Source organism: Leucoraja erinacea, unplaced genomic scaffold (assembly GCF_028641065.1).
Source record: "Leucoraja erinacea ecotype New England unplaced genomic scaffold, Leri_hhj_1 Leri_314S, whole genome shotgun sequence".
NCBI classification, from domain to species: domain Eukaryota; kingdom Metazoa; phylum Chordata; class Chondrichthyes; order Rajiformes; family Rajidae; genus Leucoraja; species Leucoraja erinaceus.
Window position 1 is genome coordinate 131558 of NW_026576215.1, and position 12581 is coordinate 144138.

The 12581-nt window shown below is 51.8% G+C and overlaps 1 protein-coding gene across 2 annotated transcripts; it reads right to left on the reverse strand.

The window, feature by feature from the left end:
- Window positions 1-1150: 1150 nt before the first annotated feature.
- LOC129693502 (uncharacterized) lies at window positions 1151-4798 on the reverse strand. Of its 2 annotated transcripts, none has more exons than XM_055630313.1 (3): window positions 4532-4798; window positions 3256-3321; window positions 1151-1965 (listed from the first exon to the last, which is right to left on the reverse strand). In XM_055630313.1, the coding sequence occupies exons 1-3, from the start codon at window positions 4578-4580 to the stop codon at window positions 1430-1432; spliced, it is 651 nt and encodes a 216-aa protein (XP_055486288.1). In that variant the 5' UTR covers window positions 4581-4798; the 3' UTR covers window positions 1151-1429. The 2 variants fall into 2 exon arrangements, with proteins under 2 accessions (XP_055486288.1, XP_055486287.1); XM_055630312.1 differs by lacking the exon at window positions 4532-4798 and adding an exon at window positions 3752-4142.
- Between the last annotated feature and the right edge of the window lie 7783 nt (window positions 4799-12581).

The window sequence follows — 12581 nt, forward strand, 5'->3', positions numbered from 1 at the left end:
GCATAGTTCCCTGAAGGTGGAATTTAATGGAGATAGGGTGGTAAATAAAGCTTTTGGTATGCTAGCGTTTATAAATCAGAGCATTGAGTATAGAAGTTGGGATGTAATGTTAAAATTGTACAAGGCATTGGTGAGACCAACTCCGGAGTATGGTGTACAATTTTGGTCGCCCAATTATAGGAAGGATGTCAACAAAATAGAGAGAGCACAGAGGATATTTACTAGAATGTTGCCTGGGTTTCAACAACTAAGTTACAGAGAAAGGTTGAATAAGTTAGGACTTTATTCTTTGGAGCGAAGAAGGTTAAGGGGGGACTTGATAGAGGTATTTAAAATGATGAGAGGGATAGACAGAGGTGACGTGGAGAAGCGTTTCCCATTGAGAGTAGGGACGATTCAAACAAGAGGACGTGACTTGAGAATTAAGGGACAGAAGTTTAGGGGTAACATGAGGGGGAACTTCTTTACTCAGAGAGTGGTAGCTGTGTGGAATGAGCTTCCAGTGGAAGTGGTGGAGGCAGGTTCGATTTTATCATTTAAAAATAAATTGGATAGGTATGGATGAGAAGGGAATGGAGGGTGATTGGCTGAGTGCAGGTAGATGGGACTAGGGGGAAATAAGTGTTCGGCACGGACGTGTAGGGCCCAGATGGCCTGTTTCCGTGCTGTAATTTTTATATGGTTATAAAGTTATATCATATCTGGAAAAGTATAGGTGATGTTTCTGGTTGCGACCCTTCTTCTCGGAGAGAAGAGTTGCTGGTGGGCTTTATTTGTCATGACATCGCAGTGCCGGCACTAGGACAGATCTTCACACATATACCAATCCAGGAACTTGAAGTTGTTGCCTCTCTGTATCGCAGGCCGACCGGCGTTCCATGCAGTCCCATGACCTCGGTTTAAGATGTAGAAAGGAACTGCAGATGCTGATCTAAACTAGCACCTGCAGTTGCTTCCTACATGCGAGTTTAAAGGGGTTCATCAACTGCTTATGGGACCTGTCCTCACCTCGCTCTCCTCCAACTGACTTCACGTCCACTCCCCACCCTCCACTCTATACACCGCCCCTCCACTTCCCTCCCCTTCCCACACTCCCCACCCCCCAGCATCATCTCCTTCGCTCCCCACACCAATGAACTCAGAGACTATATTTCGTTGGAAAGTTTCCTTTATAGATATGTCAATACCCACCGTGTCACGATACCCCTTGAGTGGTAATTCCCTGTATTCAGGGAGTAGAACCTCATCTCGCACAGGTAGATGTGGGTGATCCAGGATAGAAGGGCAAGTCCAGGCAATGGCACCATGTCCCTGGTCACCCGAAAGCCCTGGGCCTGGTAGAGCCGGATCGCGGGCTGCTGGCCGGTGTTGGTGTACAGGACGCACTCTCTGTAGCCGCTGTCCCGGGCGAACTCCAGCACCCAGCAGGTCAGTCTGCGGCCCAGGCCCCGACCCCAGCATCGCCGGTCGACAGCGAGGCGGAGGAGCTGGCAGCAGCCCGGCTGCCCTCGAACTCCTGCGCCGCCACAACCCCCCGCAGCCCACTGCCTCCCACCTGATCCTCCACCACCCAGAAACCCGCCCCCGGCCTCCTCATGTACGTCCCGTCAATGTCCGCCATGTCCGCCACCAGCGTTTCCCTCAGGTAGTTGGTATAGAACATGCGACAGGCCAGGTAGAGCAGGGCTAGCGGCGCGGCGACGGGCAGAGCGGCCCAGGCCAGCGTAGGAGGAGGCAGGTAGCGGCGGGCAACCGCAGGGCCCGGCGGAAGGCTGGCAAAGACTGGTCCAGCTGGCCCTCCGAGAATATCCTGCGGGCCTCCGGCGAGTCGCCGGCCCGGAACGGGCGCACGGTGAACCTGGGTCCATCTCCGGCCTTGTGTGCGGCCGCCATGGTCCAGGGAACCGCTGGGAGGTGGAGATGTTCCGGCCGGAAGAAGGAGATGCAGGGGAGAGCGGTCCGGATCTGCAGAGAGAGAAATATCAATTGATGCAGAGATTCACATGCATCTCGTCCAACCTCATAGAGCCAGTGTCCCATTTACGTAGGTCTCACTTTCCCACATTTTGCCCATATTGCTCCAAACCTTTCCTATCCACGACCCTGTTCAATGTATTGTATTTGTCATCTGCAGCATTTGGTTTTCCCAATGTGGCTTTCAATAATCTGCCAAGACAGACTAAGAAACCGTTTCGTCGAATACTTGCACTGGGTCTGCCAAGACCTGCTGGATCTCCCAGTCACTAAACCTTTTAACACTTCTTCCAATTCCTGCTCCATCCTCTCTGTCCCGAGCCTCATTCTCCGCCTGAGTGAGGCCGCACGCAAACTGCAGGAACAGCAACTCACATTCAGACTCACAAACACCATCTTCCCCCCTTTCCGGTAACTAATGACTTGTATAAACTTCTGCAGATGCGCCAGAGGAAACATCCGGACGCGATGCATCACATCTTGGTTTGGGAACAGCTCTGCCGAGGACGGCAGAATATCAAAAGTGTTGTAGAACCAGCCCAGTCTCTCCCCACAATTGATTCAATCTCCACCATGCTTGCTAACCGATTCCACTCCGCTCCACTTCCCACACTCCCCACCTCACCTGCATCGCCATCGCTTCCCACATCAATCAGCTCAGAGACTATAACACGTTGAAAAGTTTCCTTTATCGATATGTCAGCACTCCCCGTGTCCCGGGAACACTTTAGTGGGAAGACACGGCGTCCACAAGTCCAAGTCTCACCTCGCAATCGGAGATGTTGGTGCCCCAGGAGAGAGAGCAGGGCCTGTCCGCGCAATGACACCTTGTTCCTGGCCACACGGGAACCGTGGCCGCAAGAGAGCCGGACGGTGGGAAACTGGACAGTTGTGGTGTCCAGGACGCCCTCTCTGCCGCCCCGCTGTCCGGCCGAACTCCAGCACCCGGTGGGTCAGTCTGCGGCCGAGACCCCGGCATCGCCGGTGAATCGAGAGGCGGAGCAGCCTGCAGCATCCCGGTTCAGGGTCATGAACCCTACACAGCAAGTAGCCGGACAGGTTGCATTTCTGGAAAGAAACGTTGCGGGTCGAAACCCTTCTTCAGACATGTCAGCGGATAGTCTTGACCCGAAGAAAGGTCCAGACCCGAAACGTCACCCATTCATTCTGAAGAAGGTTCCCGACCCGAAACGTCACCCATTCCTTTGCTCCATAGACACTGCAACACCCGCTGACTTTTTCCAGCTTTGTATCTACCTCTTGACCCGAAATGTCACTCACTCGTGGTTTTCAGTGATGGGGGTGGAGCAGTTCCGGCCTGAAACGGAGATACAGAGGAATCCCGATCTGCAGAGCGAGAATGGTCAATTGAGACATAGATTCACATTCATCTCCGCTAATCTCATCGAGTCAGCGAGCAGAGGCACACGTCATTCAACCCATCGTTCCCATCCACACCAGATGTCCCATTTACGCAGGTCCCACACTTTGCCCATATTGCTCCAATACATTCCTATCCATGAACCTGTGTAAATGTATTTTAATTGCCATCTACACGTTCGCTGGCCCCAATGTGACTTTCAAAACATCGGCCAAGATAGACTAGGGAACCGCTTCGCCGAATACTTGCACTCGGTCTGCCAGGACCTGTTGGATTTCCCAGTTGCTAAACCTTTAAATTCCCCTTACAATTCCTACTGCACTCTATCTGTCCAGAGCTTCCTTCTCCGCCTGAGTGCCGCCGCACCCAAACTGCAGGAACAACATTCCCTTGCACCTGAATCAGGGGACAGCTTCGTCCCCTCTGTTACCAGGTTTCTGAACAGCCCTTCCATAAACTGTGTTACAGTCCCGATTCTCCGACCCACCTCATTGTGGACAATTGTTTTAGAAAGAACTGCAGATGCTGGAAAAATCGAAGGTAGATAAAAACGCTAGAGAGACTCAGCGGGTGCGGCAGCATCTTTTGAGCGATGGAATATGTGCCGTTTTTGGTCGAGACGGTTCTTCAGACTATTCACCTATTCCTTCAGACTACTTCGCTTATTCCATTGCTCCATAGATGCTGCCTCACCCGCTGAGTTTCTGCAGCATTTGCGTCTACCTTTCATTATGGACAGTGCGTTTTACCTGCAACTCCAGCGCTATGACGCCTAGAACTCTGTACCTTTCTCGTTCCTCTACCTGTCGAACGAGTTTGGATTGTTTGTACATGTGCCCCTTGTCGCCTGCCCTGCTTTAAATGCATAGAGTGGGGATGGGCAGGAGGAAGGGTGAGAGGGAGCAGGTATTGGGACGATGCTGTGAGTGTGTCGACACTTACCTACCGGTTATTCCCCTCTCCTTGAGGACGGTCCAGAGACAGGATCCCGCTCGATGCTGGTACCGGAGGGGGGGGGGGGGGGGGATGGGGGGGGGAGGGGTGGAGGTGCTCCCCATCCCACCCCCACCCCACAAGGTCAGCCCATCCACCCATCGCTCCACACCGCGCCCCCCCCCCCCCCCCCAACCGTCACCACCTCCTACATATCCACCACCATCCACCCCTTCCCCATACCTGATGAATAGGAACGGTCCCCAAGCTTATGGAAGGACTGTCCAGACATGTGATAACAGAGGAGAAGCTGTTCCTGAGGCTGGTGGTGCGAACTTTCAAGCTTCTGGCCCTTCTGCCGGACGGGTGCAAGGAGAAGAAGGAATGGCTCGGTGGTTTGACAAGGTTTTGATTATGTTGGCTGTTTCTTCTGATGCAGCTTTAAATGTTGATCAAACCTCATTGCGAAACCTCCCCTCCCCTCCTTACACGCCACACCTTCCCCATACCTGACCCGGCTGTACCGCGTCATCCAGCGATGCCATCATCTCCCGCAGGCCCCCGCCCCCTACCTCCTCCACAACCCAGAACCCCACCCCCGTCCTCCCCACTCAATGTCCGCCTCCAACTTTTGCCTCACGAACTCGCCGCAGACCTAGCGGCAGGCCAGGTAGAGCAGGGCTAGCAGCGCGGCGACGGGTAGAGCGGCCCAGGTCAGGGGTCAGCCGGATCCGTACACCGCGGCCCCGACAGCCAGGAGGAGGTAGGGGTCGGCGGGTGACAGCTGGGCCCGGCGGGAGGCCGGCAAAGGTTGGTCCATCAGACACTCCGAGAGGTCCTGCGGGTATCCGGCGAGTCGCCCACCCGCAATGGGCGCACGGTGATGGTCCAGGCAGCCGCTGGGAGGTGGGGGCGCTTCGGCCTGAGGAAGGAGGCGCAGAGGAGAGGGGTCTCCGACGCTGGGAACTCTGCACCTTATTCGGCTTGTCTGCGTTACGTGTTGCCTGTACCTGTCTGGCTTGTTTGTGTTGCTCGTTGCCTCACAGAATGTGAATGCAAGGAGAGGAGATGGGAGTGGCTGGAGGGAGGGTGAGATGGAGCAGGGACTGGGACGGTGCTGGGGGAATGTCGACAATCACCTATGGGATTCTCCTAAATGGAGAGGGAGGGAATGCCAAGGTTACTTGAAGTTAGACTCCAGACCCGAAACGTCACTCGTACATTCTCTCCATGGAAGCTGTCTGTCCCGGTGAGTTACTCCAGCTTTTTGTGTCTATCTTCAGTTTAAACCAGCATCTGCAGTTCCTGCCTACTCAATATTCATACCGCTGGGCTGTGACATTGGAATGTATCTGCTTTGGTCCAACCAAGTGTTCTGCCTCTTTTCTTAATAAACGTAATAGTGTTAACAGCTGCTAATAAATAAATATTTACCTCATTCCCTCATTCTCCGAATAGTCAAGCGATAGTCATTCAGCACGGAAACAGGCTCCTTGCCCCAACTTGCCTATGTCGACCAGGATGCCTGTCCTCACTAGTCCCAGCTGCCTGCATTTGACCCATATCATAGAAACATAGAAACATAGAAATTAGGTGCAGGAGTAGGCCATTCGGCCCTTCGAGCCTGCACCGCCATTCAATATGATCATGACTGATCATCCAACTCAGTATCCCGTACCTGCCTTCTCTCCATACCCCCTGATCCCCTTAGCCACAAGGGCCACATCTAACTCCCTCTTAAATATAGCCAATGAACTGGCCTCAACTACCCTCTGTGGCAGAGAGTTCCAGAGATTCACCACTCTCTGCGTGAAAAAAGTTCTTCTCATCTCGGTTTTAAAGGATTTCCCCTATATCCTTAAGCTGTGACCCCTTGTCCTGGACTTCCCTAACATCGGGAACAATCTTCCTGCATCTAGCCTGTCCAACCCCTTAAGAATTTTGTAAGTTTCTATAAGATCCCCTCTCAATCTTCTAAATTCTAGAGAGTATAAACCAAGTCTATCCAGTCTTTCTTCATAAGACAGTCCTGACATCCCAGGAATCAGTCTGGTGAACCGTCTCTGCACTCCCTCTATGGCAATAATGTCCTTCCTCATATTTGGAGACCAAAACTGTACGCAATACTCCAGGTGTGGTCTCACCAAGACCCTGTACAACTGCAGTAGAAACTCTCTGCTCCTATACTCAAATCCTTTTGCAATGAAAGCTAACATACCATTCGCTTTCTTTACTGCCTGCTGCACCTGCATGCCTACCTTCAATGACTGGTGTACCATGACACCCAGGTCTCGCTGCATCTCCCCCTTTCCCAATCGGCCACCATTTAGATAATAGTCTGCTTTCCTATTTTTGCCACCAAAATGGATAACCTCACATTTATCCACATTATACTGCATCTGCCAAACATTTGCCCACTCACCCAGCCTATCCAAGTCACCCTGCAGTCTCCTAGCATCCTCCTCACAGCTAACACTGCCCCCCAGCTTAGTGTCATCCGCAAACTTGGAGATATTGCCTTCAATTCCCTCATCCAGATCATTAATATATATTGTAAATAGCTGGGGTCCCAGTACTGAGCCTTGGGGTACCCCACTAGTCACTGCCTGCCATTGTGAAAAGGACCCGTTTACTCCTACTCTTTGCTTCCTGTTTGCCAGCCAGTTCTCTATCCACATCAATACTGAACCCCCAATGCCTTGTGCTTTAAGTTTGTATACTAATTTCTTATGTGGGACCTTGTCGAAGGCCTTCTGGAAGTCCAGATACACCACATCCACTGGTTCTCCCCTATCCACGCTACTAGTTACATCCTCGAAAAATTCTATAAGATTCGTCAGACATGATTTACCTTTCGTAAATCCATGCTGACTTTGTCCAATGATTTCACCACTTTCCAAATGTGCTGCTATTCCATCTTTAATAACTGACTCTAGCAATTTCCCCCCTACCGATGTTAGACTAACTGGTCTGTAATACCCCATTTTCTCTCTCTCTCCCTTCTTAAAAAGTGGGGTTACGTTTGCTACCCGCCAATCTTCAGGAACTACTCCAGAATCTAAAGAGTTTTGAAAGATTATTACTAATGCATCCACTATTTCTGGAGCTACTTCTTTAAGTACTCTGGGATGCAGCCTATCTGGCCCTGGGGATTTATCGGCCTTTAATTCATTCAATTTACCCAACACCACTTCCCGGCTAACCTATAGCCCTCTACATCTGTCCTAACCATGCACCCGTCTAAATGTAGTTTTAATGTGTTAATGCTATTGGCCTCAGCTATCCTCCTTTCATATTCCTGACATATTTGTTTATATATTCTGTAATTGTAGAGCTAATAAAGAACACACCAACTAAAGGTCCAACTAGTTTATTAACAAATAGTTAAGTAACACTACAAGTGGTCACCACCGTGACTAAATCCTGACTAACCACTAGTGGCTAAAACCGGTAGTAACATATGGTGACTGTAAGGTCAGACCCGCACTGGATTATGGATTCGGGAGCCGTATAACATATGTGTGTGTTCATGTTTGAGTGGTAGCTCGCCAAGCTTATTGCCAAGAAGTTCCTTAGAGCGATAATTTGTTCAGTGGATTCTTTGGTGGGGGAAAGTTGGTGCACCTCTTCTGCAATGCTGATCAACCCCGTGTTCTGGCTGGCATCAATACCAAGTAGAGTCGTTACCTTGCCAGAAGCAATATAAAAAGTTCAGCTTGTGCACACGTGTCGCCAGATGGCACTGAAGGTCAACCCTGCCAACTGGGCGAACCTCTCCTCCCCCAAATGGAATTAATGAAGTTTTCGTGTTTACCACAGTTTCCGTGTTCTGGACCCTGGAAAACTCAGCCTGGGACTTAGATTACTACGAGTTCCAGTGTCCATCTTCGCTACAGTTGTGGTGTTGTTGATTTACAATGTAAATTCTATATCGCTTAGCTTACAGGTAATCTGTAACAGATAATGTATTTTAGGCTGGACATGTCAGGATCCGACAAATTCTCACAAGGAACTGAGCTGGATTGGACAGGTCGTGGGAAATATATTGCTGGAGCAGATTTACCTGCTGTCTGGGTTCAGAGCAGATCTACAGTGATGACGACACAAATCAGTTATGTAATTACCCTGCCTTCTCATTATATGAATATTAATTTATCTAACTTCAAGTAAACCTTGCATCACCTCGTTCTCCATCACTCCACCTCCCAAGTCGCACCAGCTTCAAAGTCGTCTTGTTGAGTCTCATTGTCTGTAACTTGCTTTCACCCAGCACAGCTGACAATGGCCCGTTCCCCTTTTCATCATTACTTATCTGCATTTCTTTCATTCATTTTTCTATATCTCATTATATAGCCATCTATATATCTCCCCCCCCCCCCCCCCTCCCCCCTCCCTTCCCCTGGCCCACAGTCTGAAGAAGGGACTCGAGCCGAAATGCCACATTCCTTTTCTCCAGAGATGATATCTGACCTGCTGAGCTAGACCAGCTTTTTCTGTCTTTCCCCAGTGTACATTTTCATGCCTCTCGGTTTATGAGACTCACATTTGCCTTCAGCCACCTTTCTCATTTACATAAGTTCATGTTTTTCTCACTGGTTACGTGAGAGACATATTCTATTACAATGCATATTCAAGGCATGATTCGTATTACATAGAAATAATGAACTGCAGATATCGGTTTGCATAGACGTCCTGGAGTAACCCAGCTGTTCAGACAGCATCTCTGGAGAACACAAATAGTTGACGTTTTGAGGTGGGACCCTTCTTCTGACTCCCCTCAAAATAAGTCATAAAGAGCAGGAGTAACTCAGCGGGTATCTCTATAGGATATGAATAAGCAACATTTAGGGTTGGGACCCTTCTTCAGACTAATGATGAGGCACGGGTGGAGAGGGGGGGAGGGGGGGGGGACCAGGGAAGAAAGCTAGAAGAGTGGATGAGCTGGATACAGCATGACATACTCGGTGTAAATTTAACGACGCCAATTTCAAACACAAAGTAAAATCCCATCACATTATGAGCACTCTTCCCCATTGGCCCACTTTACAGGAAGATGATCAAGTAAACGGTTTTCATTTCAGAAACAAGGTCTAATATTATAATGTCTCTGGTGTTTGTCTGCCAGTTGATCCATATGCATTGGACAAGTATGGGGCAACACGCTGCAGCGGTAGAGTTGATGCATCACAGCGCCAGAGACCCAGGATTGATCCTGACCCTGGGTCCTGTCTGTCTGGAGGTTTTGTTCTCCTAATTTGAGGAAGGACATCCTTGTGATTGAGGCAGTGCATCGGAGGTTCAAGGGATTGATCCCTGGGATGGCGGGACTGTCATATGAGGAAAGATTGAAAAGACTAGGCATGTATTCACTGGAGTATTGAATGGTGACGGGGGGCGGGGTGTTATAGAAACATAAAAACGTATAAAATAACTGGACAAGCTAGATGCAGGAAAAATATTCCTAATGCTGGGCGAGTCCAAAACCAAGGGACACAGTCTTAGAATAAAGGGGAGGTCATTTAAGACGCAGGTGAGAAAAAACATTTTCCCACAGAGAGTTGTGAATTTATGGAATTCCCTGCCACAGAGGGCAGCAGTGGCCAAGTCACTGCATGGATTTAAGAGAGCGTTGGATAGAAGCTAGTGAAGTCATGGGATATTGGGAGAAGGCAGGCACGGGTTATTGACAGGGGACGATCAGCCATGATCACAATAAATGGCGGTGGTGGCTCGAAGGGCCGAATGGCTTTCTCATGCACCTATTTTAAATGAGTCTATGTTTCTAAGTCTTTAACAGGAAATTTTAATTAGCCTTAGAAAATATGAGAACGTCAACAAAAACCACGAGTCGTGTCCGCTGTACCTCTGTTGTGCCTTTTTGACTGTGGATGTGGGAACCCATGAGTGCGACTTATTTTCATTTGAAGTCGTCCACGCCCTTCCCGCCAGGTCGCTGTAACAAGACACCAAATGGATCTTCAATTTGCTGGGCTTCATGCTATCGTGGCATCAAACCTTGGCACAGATAACACATTGCGGCTTGACCACGGATTCGAACAATACTTGTGAAACAGAACTTGAGAAATGATTCACTGTACGTGCGCATCTTGGAAGACATGGTTCACAACACAAAGAGTTCGTGTCTGTATACGCTAGGCCTCAGAGGAATGTTATCAGTGCGTACAAAGTTTATTTCAGGCCCCCTACCCTTCTCCATTATTCATCCGTAGAAATCCACTACGGTTTTATGCCATGAGCATAAGGCAAAAAGCGGTATGGAAGAGGAGAGCGGGGTGAATGGAGCACCCTGTTGATTTTCTGCATTTAAGGCCTTATGCTCCTATACTCCCTCCATGATACGTGTCGAGAGTGGGGGGGGAGAGGGGAAGGGGGTGATGGTTCGGAGGTAAATTAGAGTAGAAGAGGGGGTAGCCGTACGGGTACGGTAGGGTGAGAGCGAGAGGGAGGAGAGAGGATGTTGCGGGAGGGGGGTGGAGGAGGAGGGTGGAGCATGAAAGGGGGAGAGGAGGGGAGAGGGGTGAGCGGAGGAGAGGAAGGGGAGGGGAAGGGGGTAGGGAGCGTGTTGTCGAGGGGGAGAGGTGTTAGGGGAGAGACGGGAGAGAGAGAGGGGGACGGAGAGATAGGAGAGGGAACAAGAGGCGCGAGGGAGTGAGGTGCGGTCGGACGAGAGCGAGGAAGGGGGTAGAGGGGAGGAGGGAGGAGGGGGGAGGGGAGGCGTGAGAAAGTGGAGGAGAGATCAGAGGAGGGGCGCGAGTTGGTGGCGACGCGAGGCGGAGCGGCAGAGAGGGGTTTTGGTCGGCGAGCCACTGATGTAGGCGGGGGAGGGAGGGGTGAGACGCCCACCCGGGGGGCCCGCCGGGGGGGGAATGCCCGCCTCTGGCCGAGGGGCGAGAGCGGAGGAGCGGCGGGTTGAGTGGGGAGAGAGCGGGTGAGGGAGAGAAGGGGGGTGAGGGAGATGGGAGAGTTTGTAGAGGGACGAGGGGAGGATGCAGAAGGAGGAAACGCGGGGGAGAGGGTAGGGCTAGTTAGATGGGAGGGATACAGAGGGAGGAGAGATGGAGGGAAGGGGGGAGGGAAGAAGCCTGGCTTGAGGGTGAGGAAGGCTGGGAGAGATGAGGCGGGGGAGGCCAAGCGGGGAGAGTGAGGGGGAGAGGGGGAATAGGGGGAGGAGAGCGGAGGGGGAGGGAGGTCAGGAGGGGGAGAGCGTAGGAGGGAGAGAGGGGGAGAGGGGCCGAGGTAAGGGACGAGCGAGAGGCGAAGAGGGAGGCGAGAGAGGAGAGAGAGGGGGGAGAGAGGGGGGAGAGGGAGAGGAGAGGGAGGAGAGGAGAAAGAGAGGAGGGGAGGGGGGAGAGAGGAGGAGAGGAGAGGATGAGGGAGAGGGGAGAGGCGAGGGGTTCGATAGGAGAAAGAGGGGAGGGTCGGAGGAGGGGGAGAGGGGGAGAGGGGGAGGAGCACGGGGGATTGGAGAGACGAGGAGGAGGAGAGGGAGGAGAGGAGAGAGGAGGAGAGGCGAGGAAGAGGGAAGAGAGGGGAGAGAGGGAGGAGAGGAGAGAGGGGGAGAGGCGAGGACGGAGAGAGGAGGAAGGAGGAGAGGAAAGAGAGGAGGGGGGAGAGGAGAGGAGAGGAGAGGAGTCGGAGAGGGAGGGTGGCAGATGGGAGGGGGGTGTGGGGGGAAGGCCGTTTCTGAAAGATGGGATAGAGGAACGGGGGGGGGAGACAAGCAGGTAATACAAGATGAGAGAGGGCGAGAGGAGGGATGAGGGGATGGGTGGAGAGGGGGGGGGAGGGCGATGAGAGCAAGGGCGAGAGACAGGAGAGGGGGGGGAGATGTCCAGCAGATGATGGTCCGCACAAGGAGAGAGGAGGGGACGGGGCATACACACACCAGATGAGGGAGGAGCAAAACACACAGCGCAGCGAGGGTGTCGACCCCCGGCACCGAAACACACCACACAACGATGTGCAGGCAAGTGCTATGGCGGCACAGTACCCACACATGCTAGGACACGCACACACCACACAGCACAATGAACAGCACAAAACCAGGAGGGGAGCACATTTGCGAGGAGAGTAGACACAGAGCCCACAAGGTTTGTCCAGAGAGCAGAGAACACATGGATGCACCACAAAGACGGAGAGGCTGGGCACAACACGCACTTGTTGCCGTTGCAGTCCGACGCATAACAAACACAGCAAGCACCAGCACACACAACCAGTCACGCCCACAACACATAGAACACACAGTCATTAGCACACACGACGCAGGAAAAAC

What these genes read in the sequence shown, in the direction of transcription:
- LOC129693502 (XM_055630312.1), bottom strand. Translation starts at nt 3,809, where the DNA reads ATGGAAGGGCTGTTCAGAAACCTGGTAACAGAGGGGACGAAGCTGTCC. An exon ending in GAAGCTGTCCCCTGATTCAG is followed by an intron (nt 3,322 to 3,751) that starts GTGCAAGGGAAT and finishes CTCGCTCTGCAG; the next exon opens with ATCGGGATTCCTCTGTATCT. An exon ending in CCCATCACTGAAAACCACGA is followed by an intron (nt 1,966 to 3,255) that starts GTGAGTGACATT and finishes CTCTCTCTGCAG; the next exon opens with ATCCGGACCGCTCTCCCCTG.